This window comes from Zootoca vivipara, chromosome 2 (genome assembly GCF_963506605.1).
Source record: "Zootoca vivipara chromosome 2, rZooViv1.1, whole genome shotgun sequence".
In the NCBI taxonomy this organism is placed as follows: Eukaryota; Metazoa; Chordata; class Lepidosauria; order Squamata; family Lacertidae; genus Zootoca; species Zootoca vivipara.
The window spans coordinates 48,916,282-48,929,296 of NC_083277.1; the positions used below are offsets into that span (position 1 = coordinate 48,916,282).

The window sequence follows — 13,015 nt, forward strand, 5'->3', positions numbered from 1 at the left end:
GAGAGGTTTTAGTTGGACTAGGATAAATGCAGCTGATAGAATCAGATAGGGCTGCAAATAAGGCTCTAGGTATCTGATACAAGATTAGCAATTTCAGTGTCTACTTTAGAAGTTGATTTGCTTCCAATATGCTTTGTTTGAATACTTGCAAATCAGCCATGGGGGATGCTTTCTGCCCAGTGAGACAGATTTTAATCTACTCAATCATGGTGGGCCAAATTTGACAGGTAGGAAGGACTGCCTACCTGTCAATCATCTATTGTCATAGTGATGTCAGGTGATGCCGCACTTTGAGGCCTTGGTTATTGGGACTTCAAAACACAGCACAGGGCTGCTTTCAAAGGGCTTTCAAAGCAGGTTTAAAGAGCAGTGCGGGGTGGTTTACAAGAGGCTTTAAAGCAGCCTGACACTGCTCTTTGAAAGTCATTTGCAAGCAGCTCCATACTGCTCCTTAAACCTCAGCAAACTGGAGGTTTCAGGGACCAAACTCAAGCGCCTTACGCACAGAAACTTACTGATTCTGTTGATGTTTACATCAGTCATGAGGTGGGGTGTCTTACAATGGCTATTAATTCCTGAGATCAAACATTGGTTGGTGGTAATATTGCCTAGATCCTAAGCTTCAGGAAAAGTTCATTGAGATGCTGTCCAAGGTTTCCAAAACAACATCTGACGGTGGTCCCTGAAGCCTTTTTGTGACCTTCAGCAGCATTGGACACCCCCTACCCCATCAGTCCTTATGCCACCTTCCCAAAGGTGGATGAGGTGCTGGGCTTTAGGAAGGAGGAAAGAGGGCTCTAGGACCCTGTCAGAACCCTCATGCCTTCTTCTCAAAGGCCAATGCTTCACTTACCCAGCTTTGGGAAGGTGGCACGAGGGCTATGGTATGTGTGTCAAATTTTTGCCTCACTTCCCCCCTCTGGAGGGTTCAGTGTCAAAGTACTTTTGCAGCCCACTTGGTATGAAAAGTTGGGTCTCCCTGCTCTATAACCACCAAAAAAGTTTTTTTAAAAAAATTAGCATGATGGTGTTCCACCAGCTACCATTGCATGAATGATCATAGCGTTGGCTTATGCTTACACTGGCCTTCCTGCCATAGCCCCAAGTACCAGCCTGATTTTTGCCATTGTTTTATATCCCATTGTGTGCTTACAAATTGTTAAGACTTCATATATCTATGGCTGTAGATGATCCAAAATCCACTCAAAGAACTTCCATATGTAGAGTTATTTTTGCCAGAACACCCAATTTCGAAAGTAATCATGAAAAACAAGCTGGATTGACCAAAACATATCTTAGGAACATAAGTTGTGGACTTGCATGAATGAATTCATTTTTCAAGGTCCATCTCTACGAAAGTGATTACTTAAAAATAAAAAGAGTAGCTGTATGCAACTGGACAAGTGGAGCTATAGCCATGGCAGATGGGCAACAGGAATCTAGGCAAGCAAGCAAGAGCTCTGAGCATGCACAAAATGTAGCGATACAAATGCTTATTGGTAGAATATTGATGCTTTTACTTCCAAGTTTTTAGAAAAGGCAAAGGAAGTTGCACATGATGAATGAAATCAGCATAAAAGGATTTCTCTCAGGCATCCATGGGTAGGATAGGTGCTGTCGTCACATGCAAAATGTACCATGCAAAACAGCTGTCAGTTGTTGAAGAAGGGGATAATTAAATGCTACCTATCGTTTTAGGTGTGTATGCTGAGAAGAAAAGCAACTTGAAAACTAAAATGTCAAGATTTTGTCAGCGTGCAGAAAGGGGGAAAATGAAATTGGTACATGTAACTTTGCTTTTACAAGTGGATGAACAGGCTGGCAGATGTCCAGAAATCTGAAAAGATGCTGAAAATGAAGCATGTTTAGTTTATAATGAGCTGTCAAACTGTTTCCTATTGTGCTAATTCACTCTTCCTGTCAGATTAACTACAGAATGATGAATTTTTAAATTAGTAAGCAATACATCCTGCTAATACCTATGGAAAAGGTATTTTAAAATCAAGTTGGGATTAATGCTTCCCAGTTATACCACCATTTGATTCATTGCTCTCAGAATACTAAAGAGTGGTGGGACTTTCGTGGCATAGAGTGGGGGAAATTACAGGATCCACATTTACTCTGGGATCTCTGGTTATCAGGTGCTCCACTTGCCAGCTGACCAGAGGCTTGTTTGCTCCTTGAACTGGAGAACAAGGAGGTTTGTTTCACACCCAGAGCTCAAACATGAAGAAGGACCTCCGATGATGATTGCAGGATCCAGGTCAGTTCAGACTGGGAGAAGCAGTCAGTCCTTGAGGTGTTGTGGTCCTAAACTGTTAGAGGCTTTATAAGTCTAAACCAGCACTTTGAATTGGGTCCAGAAATTAATTGACAGCAAGTGCAGTTGGACCAGAATCGGTGTAAAATACACAAACCGTCTTGCCCTAGTGAGCAACCTGGCCACCAAAGTCAGCACCAGCGGAAGTTTCTGAACTGTCTTCAGTGGCAGCCCTATGTATAACGTGTTGCAGTAATCTAACCTAGAGGTTACCAGAGTAGACGACAGAAGTTAGGCTATCCTTGCTTAGGTAGGTGTGCAGCAGGGCTACCAGCCGAAGCTGATGGAAGACACTTCATGCCACTGAGGCCACCTGAAACTGAAGTGACAGCAAAGCATTCAGAAGTGCCCCCAAGCTCATTCCTTCAGAGGGAGTGTAACCGAGGTGATCTCCCTCCCACCCAGTCTAGGGAACCACCCACTAACAGTGCTTGGCCTATCACTCAACTTCCAAAAAATCAAAGTGCTGCACCAACAAGTGCAAAATAACCCCTCTGCAGCACCAGAAATCCAACTCAGTGGTGTAAAGTTGGAAAATGTCAATCACTTCTCCTACCTTTCCACAAGCGCCAACATTGATGCTGAAATCTAGCATTGCCTGAGCTCTGCGAGTGCGGCTTTCTCCCGATTGAAGTGCAGAGTGTTTGAGGACTGGGGCATTCGCAGGGAAACCAAAGTGCTTGTTTACAAAGCTATTGTACTACCAACCTTACTATATGCTTGTGAAACATGGACCACTTATAAACGCCATCTCCAACTGCTCGAAAAATTCCATCAACGGTGTCTCTGAAAATTTCTACACATCACTTGGTAAGACAGGCGAACTAATATCAGTGTACTGGAAGAAGCAAAGATCACCAGTGGTGAAGCAATGATTCTTCAACATTAACTTCGTTGGACTGGTCATGTTGTGTGGATGCCTGATGATCGTCTTCCAAAGCAACTACTCTATTCTGAACTTAAAAATGGAAAGTGTAATGCTGGTGGTCAACAAAAAAGGTTTAAAGACTGTCTCAAGGCAAATCTTTAAAAATGTAGTATAAACACTGACAACTGGGAAACACTGGCCTGTGAGTGCTCCAGTTGGAGAACAGCCTTTACCATGGGCTTTGAAGAAACTCGATCTCAGGACGCAAGGGAGAAACGTGCTAAGAGCAAGGCATGTAGTGAACCAGCAGAATGCTTAATCTGTCCCAATTGTTCAATGCCAGGGAACACACTCTCTAGATCCCCTGCCCTGGCATACCAGACTGAGAAGCTTCCCCTCTCCAACCTTTAAGTCTGCCCTGATGCTGCACCAAATACTCAGATGGGCACAGCTGGTTGAGACCAACTCTACCCTGCTCACCCACCCAGGTCTCGGTGATACAGATTAGATTGGCCTCATTCATAATCAAATAATGGACGAGGGAGGTCTTACTTGGAGCGACCTGGCATTCAGCAACAGCAGCTGCAGAATCAGCACTGACTGATAGGACAACTGCAATTCATCAGATGAATGGTGAGGCTGGCATACGGCACACAGCACAGTCACTGCCTGCCTTTGCCATGTGTCCCTCACCTGGCCTGCCACACCTTCCACATCATACCTCCTCTTGCCCAGAACTACTACGACTGGGGTCACCCCTGCTCTTCCCAGCTCCTCTCTTCTCATCTTTACATTCCCATTAAAACAAAAAGCAAAAAAAAAACCCACCCAAATTTAAAAACACCCATGTTAAAAGCAGTTTAAAACAATCTAAAACATTTTAAACAATTAGGGCAGTAACAGAAACTCACAACAAACCCCCTAAAAATACCCCAACCCAAATTATTGCCTGTCAATTACAGTATCTAATCCATGTCAAGCTGCACATCTGATTTACACCAGTTCTCTTTTTCCCCCTTTAAAAAGGGGTTTTAAATGTAATATTTTACTAACACAATTATCCTCGCTGTGCCACACTGTAAGCCTTCTCTTACAGTTATTCAAAATATCAAAATGCAATTGAATTCTGAAAATTCCATGCACACAGCTGCAGAATGCATTGACAACTTTTGGATATATGTAGAGAAACCCCCTGCTTGGCAGGGGGTTGGACTGGATGGCCCTTGTGGTCTCTTCCAACTCTATGATTCTATGATTCTATAAACCTACCTATCCGCTCCGCTGAGACACTGTTTCCCCCTGTTTGAGCTTCTTGCCACAAATTTTCTTACAGAGGAAGGAGCTGCAATTGCACACTTCACACAACCTGAGAGTCCCTTTTCCTTTCAACTGCTCCCCACTGAATGACTGATTGGTGGGAGGGAACTCAGCAGGATTATGAAATTATGGGTCAGCAACTGGCCCATACACTGGGGGTTCCCAATTCCTGATCTAGAAGGATGATTCAATCCATCGCCACTTCTTCCCTTCCTCTCCAACACCCACTGCTCTGAATATGGAATTTCCCATTGACACACACATACCAGGCAATTCCAGGCAGAGGTGGGAGAGACAGCTGGTCTCAAATCCTGGAGAGCTGCTGTCCATCACCACTGAATTAGATAGACTGCTGTTCTGACTTGTTATAAAGCTGTTTCCTATGCTCCTACACACAACCATGCTAGGAGTTGGGTTCATGCAAAAACTATGTGCCTGCAAGTTATACACTGGATTGTGTTCTACACCTAGAAATTTATTCATTGATTTACAGGAAAACATAAAGCAGCAATTTTGTCTCAAGCAGAATCCTTAACGGCAACTTCCTGTATAGCAGTTTTCTAACTTCATGTGAAATAGCCACCTCTAGAAATCTGACTTGATCAAAAATGGTTTTCTATCCTACTTCAAAAACACTGTCATATTGTAAACATTTTGCAAACTTTTATACATGAGCTTGTTGTTTGTTGTTGTTTAGTCGTTTAGTCGTGTCTGACTCTTCGTGACCCCATGGACCAGAGCACGCCAGGCACTCCTGTCTTCCACTGATTCCCGCAGTTTGGTCAAACTCATGTTCGTAGCTTCAAGCTTAAAATGTATAAAACATGAGCTTAAAATGTATAAAACTTGTGAGTTTAATTTTAAAAAACAAAAATAACTTTCCAGTTTTAAATATAAATTCTAAACACAATACAGTATATATAAAAATCCAATTGAAATCAGTGGGAATCACATCAGTGGCCCTGACCCAGAAAGCCCTTGTACACATATGTATGGAACATGCACAACTAACGGGGCATTGCAGAGGCACCCCACCCCCCCAAAAAAGAACAACCAGAAAACGAAAAGAAACTCTGAAACCATTTTGGGTTAGAAAAAGGCACAACTTTATTTGATGAGCTTGCAACACTCCAAATGAACCAGTGCGAGAATTAGGCACATCGCATCGACATCTTATTGACAGACATACTTGAACAACAGTAATCCGGAGGCCGGAAGATCCAGAGAATGCAAACCAACTGTTTAACTTCTTGGCATTCTTCTTCTCTGTAGGCAATTACATGGTTAGGGCTTGGAAAAATAGGTAAAATGATTAGTTTCCATTTGGGCTAAAACTCACAAGCTACAATGCAACACATTATTACTGAATGTACTTGAGCCCACTGAAACCAATGATCTAGACTGGCCATCTCATTGCACCTGTATTAGCAATGCTTTCCTTAAATCAATCTTTCCCAATTGTGAGTCTAGAGATTGTGGGGGAAAGAACCATCTCTTACCAGTGGTCATGTTGGCTATGGGTGATGGGGATTGTAGTCCAACAACATCTGAAAACACAAGGTTGGGGAAGACTGTTTTAAGGGCAAAATATCAGTATTAGGATTGCTGTGATAATCTGCTAGATTTAGTAATTGGTAGCTGGATGTGCAGACTCTTGCATAAACTAGGTGAAGAGGAGAAGCATACTGGTACTATATGTGCCCCTTTGTGCAAGTGTCTGTCAGCATTGCATTAATGGGACATGAATTACAACACACAGTCAAATGCCCATTAATTTCACAAGTACTGCAACAAGTGGTGTGTAATGTAACTCTGCAGGAGTGGAGCTGGGTTAGGATGTATATAGACATGAAGAAGCAAACGAATGATTTTGAGCCTCTGTAGCTGTTACTTTCTAGGTCAGTCCTTCCTCAAATTATTAATGTATTCATGCATTAAGGCAAGGCAGCAAAATATAAAAAAGATAGAACTGTAACGTAGCTTCCAATATTTCACATACATTTGCAGATACTGTATAAAATGCCAACCACGGGACATGTTCTGACCACTGTAACTCATAACAGTTTGCACACTGCTTTTCGGCGTGGAGGTGGGCGGAGGAAATAACCCTGCATGTGCATAAATGATTTGTAAATACAGGGCTATTTGAGACACTCCACAGCATCGCCATAGATACCCAAAAGCACAGGTAAGCAAAGAAAACTCCACAGAAATATACAGACTCACATCATGCATCCCTAAATTAGCACTGTTTGACCCATGCACCCCCCAAAAAAAAACCTGTTGCAGTGATGCTATCCCAATGACCCAGTTCAGTTTCAGATACATACTAGCAAGCCTAATTACCTGTGTCAAAGGCCAGTGTCCAAATCCCAAGATCCTGTACTGTATATCTGCCCAAGCTGTAACAAACTGCAAAAAACAAAAGGAATAATATAATATACTTCATCAACATAAAACTTCCAGCCTAACAAAGGACCATCAGAACACACAAAATATAGGAAAAGATAGACCTTGTAACAACCATGCCCAATCAGTGGAGGAGAGAAGCTGTCTGCAAAAGGGTGGTAAGGAAGGTAGTCCTCCTTCAAAGACAAGAACGGCTAGCAGCCTGCTTGTCCTTGAATCATGACAAAATGCACCCTCCAGGCAGTCTAAACCCCATGTCAGGATGCATTGTGTCTGCCATGCCCAAACAACCGGAGTCAACACATTGACCAACAACCTCCTGCCATTAATCATGTGGCACAGAAACTCAAGTATGGCTCCATTAAACCAGTGTGGTCAAACATTGCCACCAGAGCCTTTTTAAAATTATTTGTGGTGTAGTTTAAATGCCATATATATTGTACTGTAGCAACGTCCCCTCAGGAGTGGGTGTAACAGGCCTAACAGCATATATTTTCCTCCTTGTGAGCATTCATGGATCTGGGCTAATTCAGAATATTAGGTGTGTTTAAACTTTGAGTATAGCTGGACTGAGCACTCAAACCACATGAATTTCTGGTGAAGTGCAATGATCTACTAATGCGAATCTGAACTCAAATTGTCACTTTAACTTGTTACCAATTGCTTTTTTGAATCTGATATTTTGTATTTGGTGATTTAAATGAGATTAAATAAATTAAATTGATGGTTTAACAAAGTATTATCAAGTACAATAGTTAAACTATTTTAAAATACATCTATGTTGCACCAAACAGCAGTATAAATTAAATGCAGGCACTCAAGGTTTACATTTAAGGGAATCAAATATTACTTGATGGTTCTTATAACAGTAGAAGGTAAGTTGCTACTGAAATGGGAAACATAGGGCAATGATTTAAATATACATTTTTATATGGGCATATGGTAACTTATATGTCAAACCTTGAAATATGTCCTTCCATTGTCTCTCTAGGACAAGTTTTTATGTCAAACTGATTATATTCTTCATGCTTTGAGAAAAAGCAAGAAGCAGGGGACCAAGTCACTTATAACCAATGCAGAAAATAGTAATAGCTGAGTTAAATTATATCCCACACTGGTTCCATCATTTCCGTCTAGCATTAACATCCCTGGCATTGCTGCTGCTTATTCGACACACAGCTGTGGTGCCCCATTCAGAAAGCCAATATTTGCAAAGAATTACTTCAATGGCATCTTCCTGACAAAATAATGCAACCGACCCCATACAAAACCATTGGCTTAGACTTCTTCATATAGAAGTTCAGTTGGTTTCACTCTATCAACCCCAAAATGAGGCATGGGAAAATGACAACTCGTACTACTGTTTTCTTTTTTTAAATGATCCATTTAAATTTCTCTGTGTGAGCTGCTCTAACATTTTCACTCTGGGCGAATAGTGAAACCAAAGCCTCCATACTCATGATACAGTGCTGACAAAGTGGCCCTTCAGTTCAGAGATTATTGCTGTTTTTCACGAGTCTCTGAAACTATCTCCACTGATAAGGCTTGCTAAACATTAAAAAATAAAATGGAAAGGGAGGAGTCAGGGCTACGCACGAGCTCATTATGTACTTTAATGTTATTGCAGTGGGAACATGAAGGAATCAAAAAGCTTTTGCAACTCTGTTTAACTTGAGCATTGATGAAGGCAGCCTCCTCTGTTTTAATGAGTAGAATGCACTTACCCTCTCCTGATTCTGTCAAGGCGGCTGCAAATATGGAACTATCCTTGAAGGAGTAACTTACGTGCTCTCTGCAGTAATACTTGGTAAGTGGTAACAAGTCTCATCTTTCTTTTTTAATAGAAAAGAAACCTCAGATGTTTTTGTATTGTCATGTGCCTCATCATTGCTGTTTTTTTTAAGAGGGAGGAAGAGGCAGCCTAAATAATGAAAAGTTGCACACAGAAATATGATACAAAAGGTGATTATAGAAAATGAATCTATCACGCAGCTGGATCTGTTGTGTGGTACCCTCATTACTATTTGGCAGGATACTGATGATGAAGCTAAATTGGTCAGACATGCTTACCAACTACAGAAGTGGTATAGTTGTCTCTATTCACACTCAGAAATATCAGGGAGAGGCTTATGACTTCCTAGCAGAGATCACTTCCTCTTTAAGGGGGCTAGCCTTCAACTTAGTGAACCACAACTGATCAGCAAGCAGCTCCCAAGAGAACATTGCCCCCAAATTCTTCAGTGCTCCAAAATATTTATAAGAATGTTAGAAGAGCCTGCTGGATCCGGACTTTGTCCCATCTAGTCCTGCATCCTGCTATAACAATGGCCAACCAGTTGCCTATCAGAGACCAGTAAGCTCGACCTGAGCACAGAAGTGCTCCCTTCCAGAGGTTTCCAGCAGCTGATATTCAGAAGGATATTGCCTCCAACTGCAAAGACAGAGCATAGCTATCATTTATAAGTGTCTGGTATTAAGTGCATTGAAAAATACATGTGTTGTTTCAACTGACAGTGGAAATAAAGAAGGATGTTATATTCAGACTTTTATTGTTCATGCTGCTTTGTGAATTTATTACTTTTTTTTCAATTTCCACTTGTGCTCCTGCCAGGAGATAGCTATTAGGCAGTAAGCAGCAAGAGTAAAACGTTATCATTTTGTTTCAAACTATAAAATAATTTACATCACATAATTTTACTGTTGTGTTTTTTGTTTTTGTTTTTTTGTTTTTGAAACCACAAACATTCCAGCATCACACTGTAGGAATAACAATAGAAAGCATAACCTTTTGCATAGTATTAAATGAACAGAGACAGTAAGTTCTTTATTTACAATTATTGTCTAGATTTAAAAAATTCATAAAAACAGATGAATAAACATATAGGAATAATGACCCCTAGTGGGATGAATTGCCAAATGTACTGCTGTATTTTTTCCACAAATCTCATGCTTTTAGGTACAGTACGCAGAGAGCAAGCATTTTATGTATTGCAGTGAATTTCAACATATAGACCATTTTGGTTTTTTGATCCATTCTTCCCATCACAGAGAGACCAAGCAATTAAGAAAGGGAACAAGGTGCAAAGCTTGTAGTTGAAAGGCTATGAGCTCATCTGCCCCCCAAAAAAGTCTGTTTATCTCATATATATATGAGAGAGAGAGCATGGTTTCTGATGACAGAATCCGAAGTTTCCTATGCATCACAGTTAATATATATGTTAATATATATTGTCTTTTTCTTTCTTTTTAAACTATATATGTACAGAATGAAATATTGGTTTCTTTTTAACAGTTTTTCAAGTCTCAAATAGTACCCTACTAGTTATTAAGAATCGTATTACAATGCGCACACACAGAAAATGAAATGAAAATCAAAAAAGTATCTGATGAAAATCAAGCTTGAAATAAAAGGCAAATCATCAATATTAAGATGTTAGGGAGCAAAATATTCCAGTGCCAACAATTTTGTAGTTTCTTCAGCCCAGAGCTACATGCTTTCCCCTGTAAATAGACTTTATTGTATTTCAAATATAGTATCCCAAGGAGATCATAGAACCTCAGTGTTACACAAAAGTTAGTTGCTGTTATTTACAATCCAGGGATAAACCCTGCCTACCTGTCAGTCAGTTTGATTTTAAGAATAAGCTGGTCAACTGGACTGTCATGCCAGCTTTGAGATTTAAGAAGCAGGTAACACTGTCTGTTGAGAAGAGGGTTGTGTAAGCCTGGGAAGGTTTGCTGTTCAGCCAGACGTTTGGATCAGAGTGAATTATGTAGAGCCAAAAGACATTAAAAGCTTATTACGAAAGTCCGGAAGCTGGCAATTCAAAGTGGTTAGAACTTTACCTGGCAAAATAGTTCTGATATGCCCTCAAAACATTAGTCATCTGAAACTGTAGTTGGCCAGGAATCTCATCTTGTCTGAAGAGTTTCTGTCTTGCAATAGTTCTTTCGACTACAGTTGTTCCACCTTATTAGACAACTTTAAAACAGCAGGCAATATAACAACATATAAAGTTTTCAAGCTGATTTAAAGGGCTTTCCCCCGAACTCTTCTGGCATAATTGATCATATTAATCAAAATGTCTTTTGCACTGTACAAGTTTATGGAAAAGATCATATGCTGAAAAGTCTTGAAGCAAACCTTGTATTAAATACAAAAGTCATTTATGAAAAATCTGTGACCCACAAAGTGCTTTGCATTCAAGTGGTTGACATAGCAATTATATAAGCTTTTAAATTACCAGGGCTGTTACCATCTTGAAGAAAAAAAAGAAATCTCACCCAGAATATTGCAGTTGTTTACAATGGCTTTCAGTGTAGAAAGCACACTACAAGGGAAAAATAACATTAGTGGATTTGCTATAATATACTTTTGTGACTATAGGAAGACAAGCTTGGTTTAAAAATAATCACACAAAGCACATTTCAGTATACACTTCATAAAGTTTCATTCAGGTCTACATAGTGCAGAAAATGATATTATTTTTCTTTTTAAATGTGAAAGCAACAAACCATAGTGGTTCTCATCCAAAATGCCAACAGCCCATATTTTTCAAGAAATAAATGACTACATTTCTAATGGAATAGAATCCAGCACACAGTATTTCAACATTAGTTTGATCTTCATACAAAGCCAAATATAACTTATTTTTGAACTGATATTCAGAAACTCCACTGAGGTTTATTATAATCTTTTAAAAAAAATATGTTTAAGAAGCCATTGCCATACACTTAAATAATGAAATGGCCTCATCATTAAGTATTGCATCAAAATAAGGTCAAATAATTCATTAAAAAAGAGAGAGCAAAAAACCTGATCATTTAAATGTGTATTTAAAACAAAGGAAGCCTTTCTGTTTCATCACCCTCTATATAGGATCACAATGCTACATCCAATATATTATATTTTGGCTTCTTTTGTTATTTGCTAGCAATATCTACATTATTTAACAAACAAAAAAAGAAAAACCTATCAGGCAAAAATCTGATCACAGTTGTAATAAAACATCCAGGGTGCCATATTACAGAAATTTTCATTGAATTGAGCTATTTGAATATTATCTCGGCAGGAAGTGCTGTCTTAATCCTACAAATAGTTAAGGATATTATCTACAGTTCTGTAAACAAATTACATTCTTTATTTTTAGGACATAAATAAGTTAAAATATAGCAATTTGAGCAGAAAAAGGCAACATGCCAACAAAGAAACTTTATATATATCTATATCTACATCTGTATATAGATATAAATATATATATGGATATATACACATATATAATTATATTATGTATATATTTATATATTTCTATATATAGTCTCATAAATGCTTATTTTAGGTTCCTCTGTCCAACTGGTGCAAATCTACTGTGCAAGTTAAGCGTTGCAACTTCAAAAAAAATATTTAAATTAATCTATACAACTGAGTCCATGCCACACAAGCATTTAAAAAAAAAAACTCACAGACCAGTGAATTGGATAAATAGCCTCAAAGAAGTCCCCTGCATTTCCTGCTTAAGGAATAAAAAGAAGGGAAGGTTGGAAGTGGGTAGTACATTCATGCAGGAGGGCATTGTTTTTGTTTGTTTCTGTAGGGGGGGAGCAAGAGGGGAATATGTAAATCAGCCATATGTAAATCCCCCAAAACCATCATGATCAGTGGTTCGTTCTGTCCCCCCCTCTCTCAAAGTGAACAGGAGTTCAAACAGCTTCTCAGCCAGCATTGTTTATACATATCTCTCTATGTATATATTTATATTAATATTTTTGCAGTGACATTTTCAGCTAAAGTGATGTCTCCAGGCTATGGATCGGGCTTCCTGGACTAGAAGAGGTAGCTGATTTACTTGTATCAGTTGTAAGGTTTATTCCACTGTCAATAGCACTATTGTTCTTGTTCAGTGAAGACGGTGGACTTGGGTTTTGCTTGAGTGCAGGGTCTTCTTCTAGTTCTGTGTCGTCAATGAGAGGGATATGGGGCTGGGAATCTTCTATCCTAAATTCAGGATGAGTCATAAAGTTGTGAATGGAGGTTCTAGATTCTGGTTTTTCTAACCCTTCATAGAGAGAGCTACGGAATGCCTTCACGACGCGGATCTGAG

At 39.5% G+C, this 13,015-nt stretch overlaps 1 protein-coding gene across 13 annotated transcripts in view; it reads right to left on the reverse strand.

Annotated features, from left to right (window-relative positions):
* Positions 1–9,444: 9,444 nt before the first annotated feature.
* The window catches only part of ATP2B2 (ATPase plasma membrane Ca2+ transporting 2), a 377,201-nt gene continuing 373,630 nt past the window's right edge, over positions 9,445–13,015 (reverse strand). For 9 of the 13 annotated variants that reach the window (XM_060271474.1, XM_060271476.1, XM_060271475.1 and 6 more), the window contains one exon: positions 9,445–13,010. In XM_060271474.1, coding sequence (XP_060127457.1) covers positions 12,699–13,010 — 312 coding nt within the window. In that variant the 3' untranslated portion in view covers positions 9,445–12,698. The remainder of the gene's footprint in view (positions 13,011–13,015) is intronic. The other 4 variants (XM_060271484.1, XM_060271481.1, XR_009557107.1 and 1 more) reach the window with 2 other exon arrangements.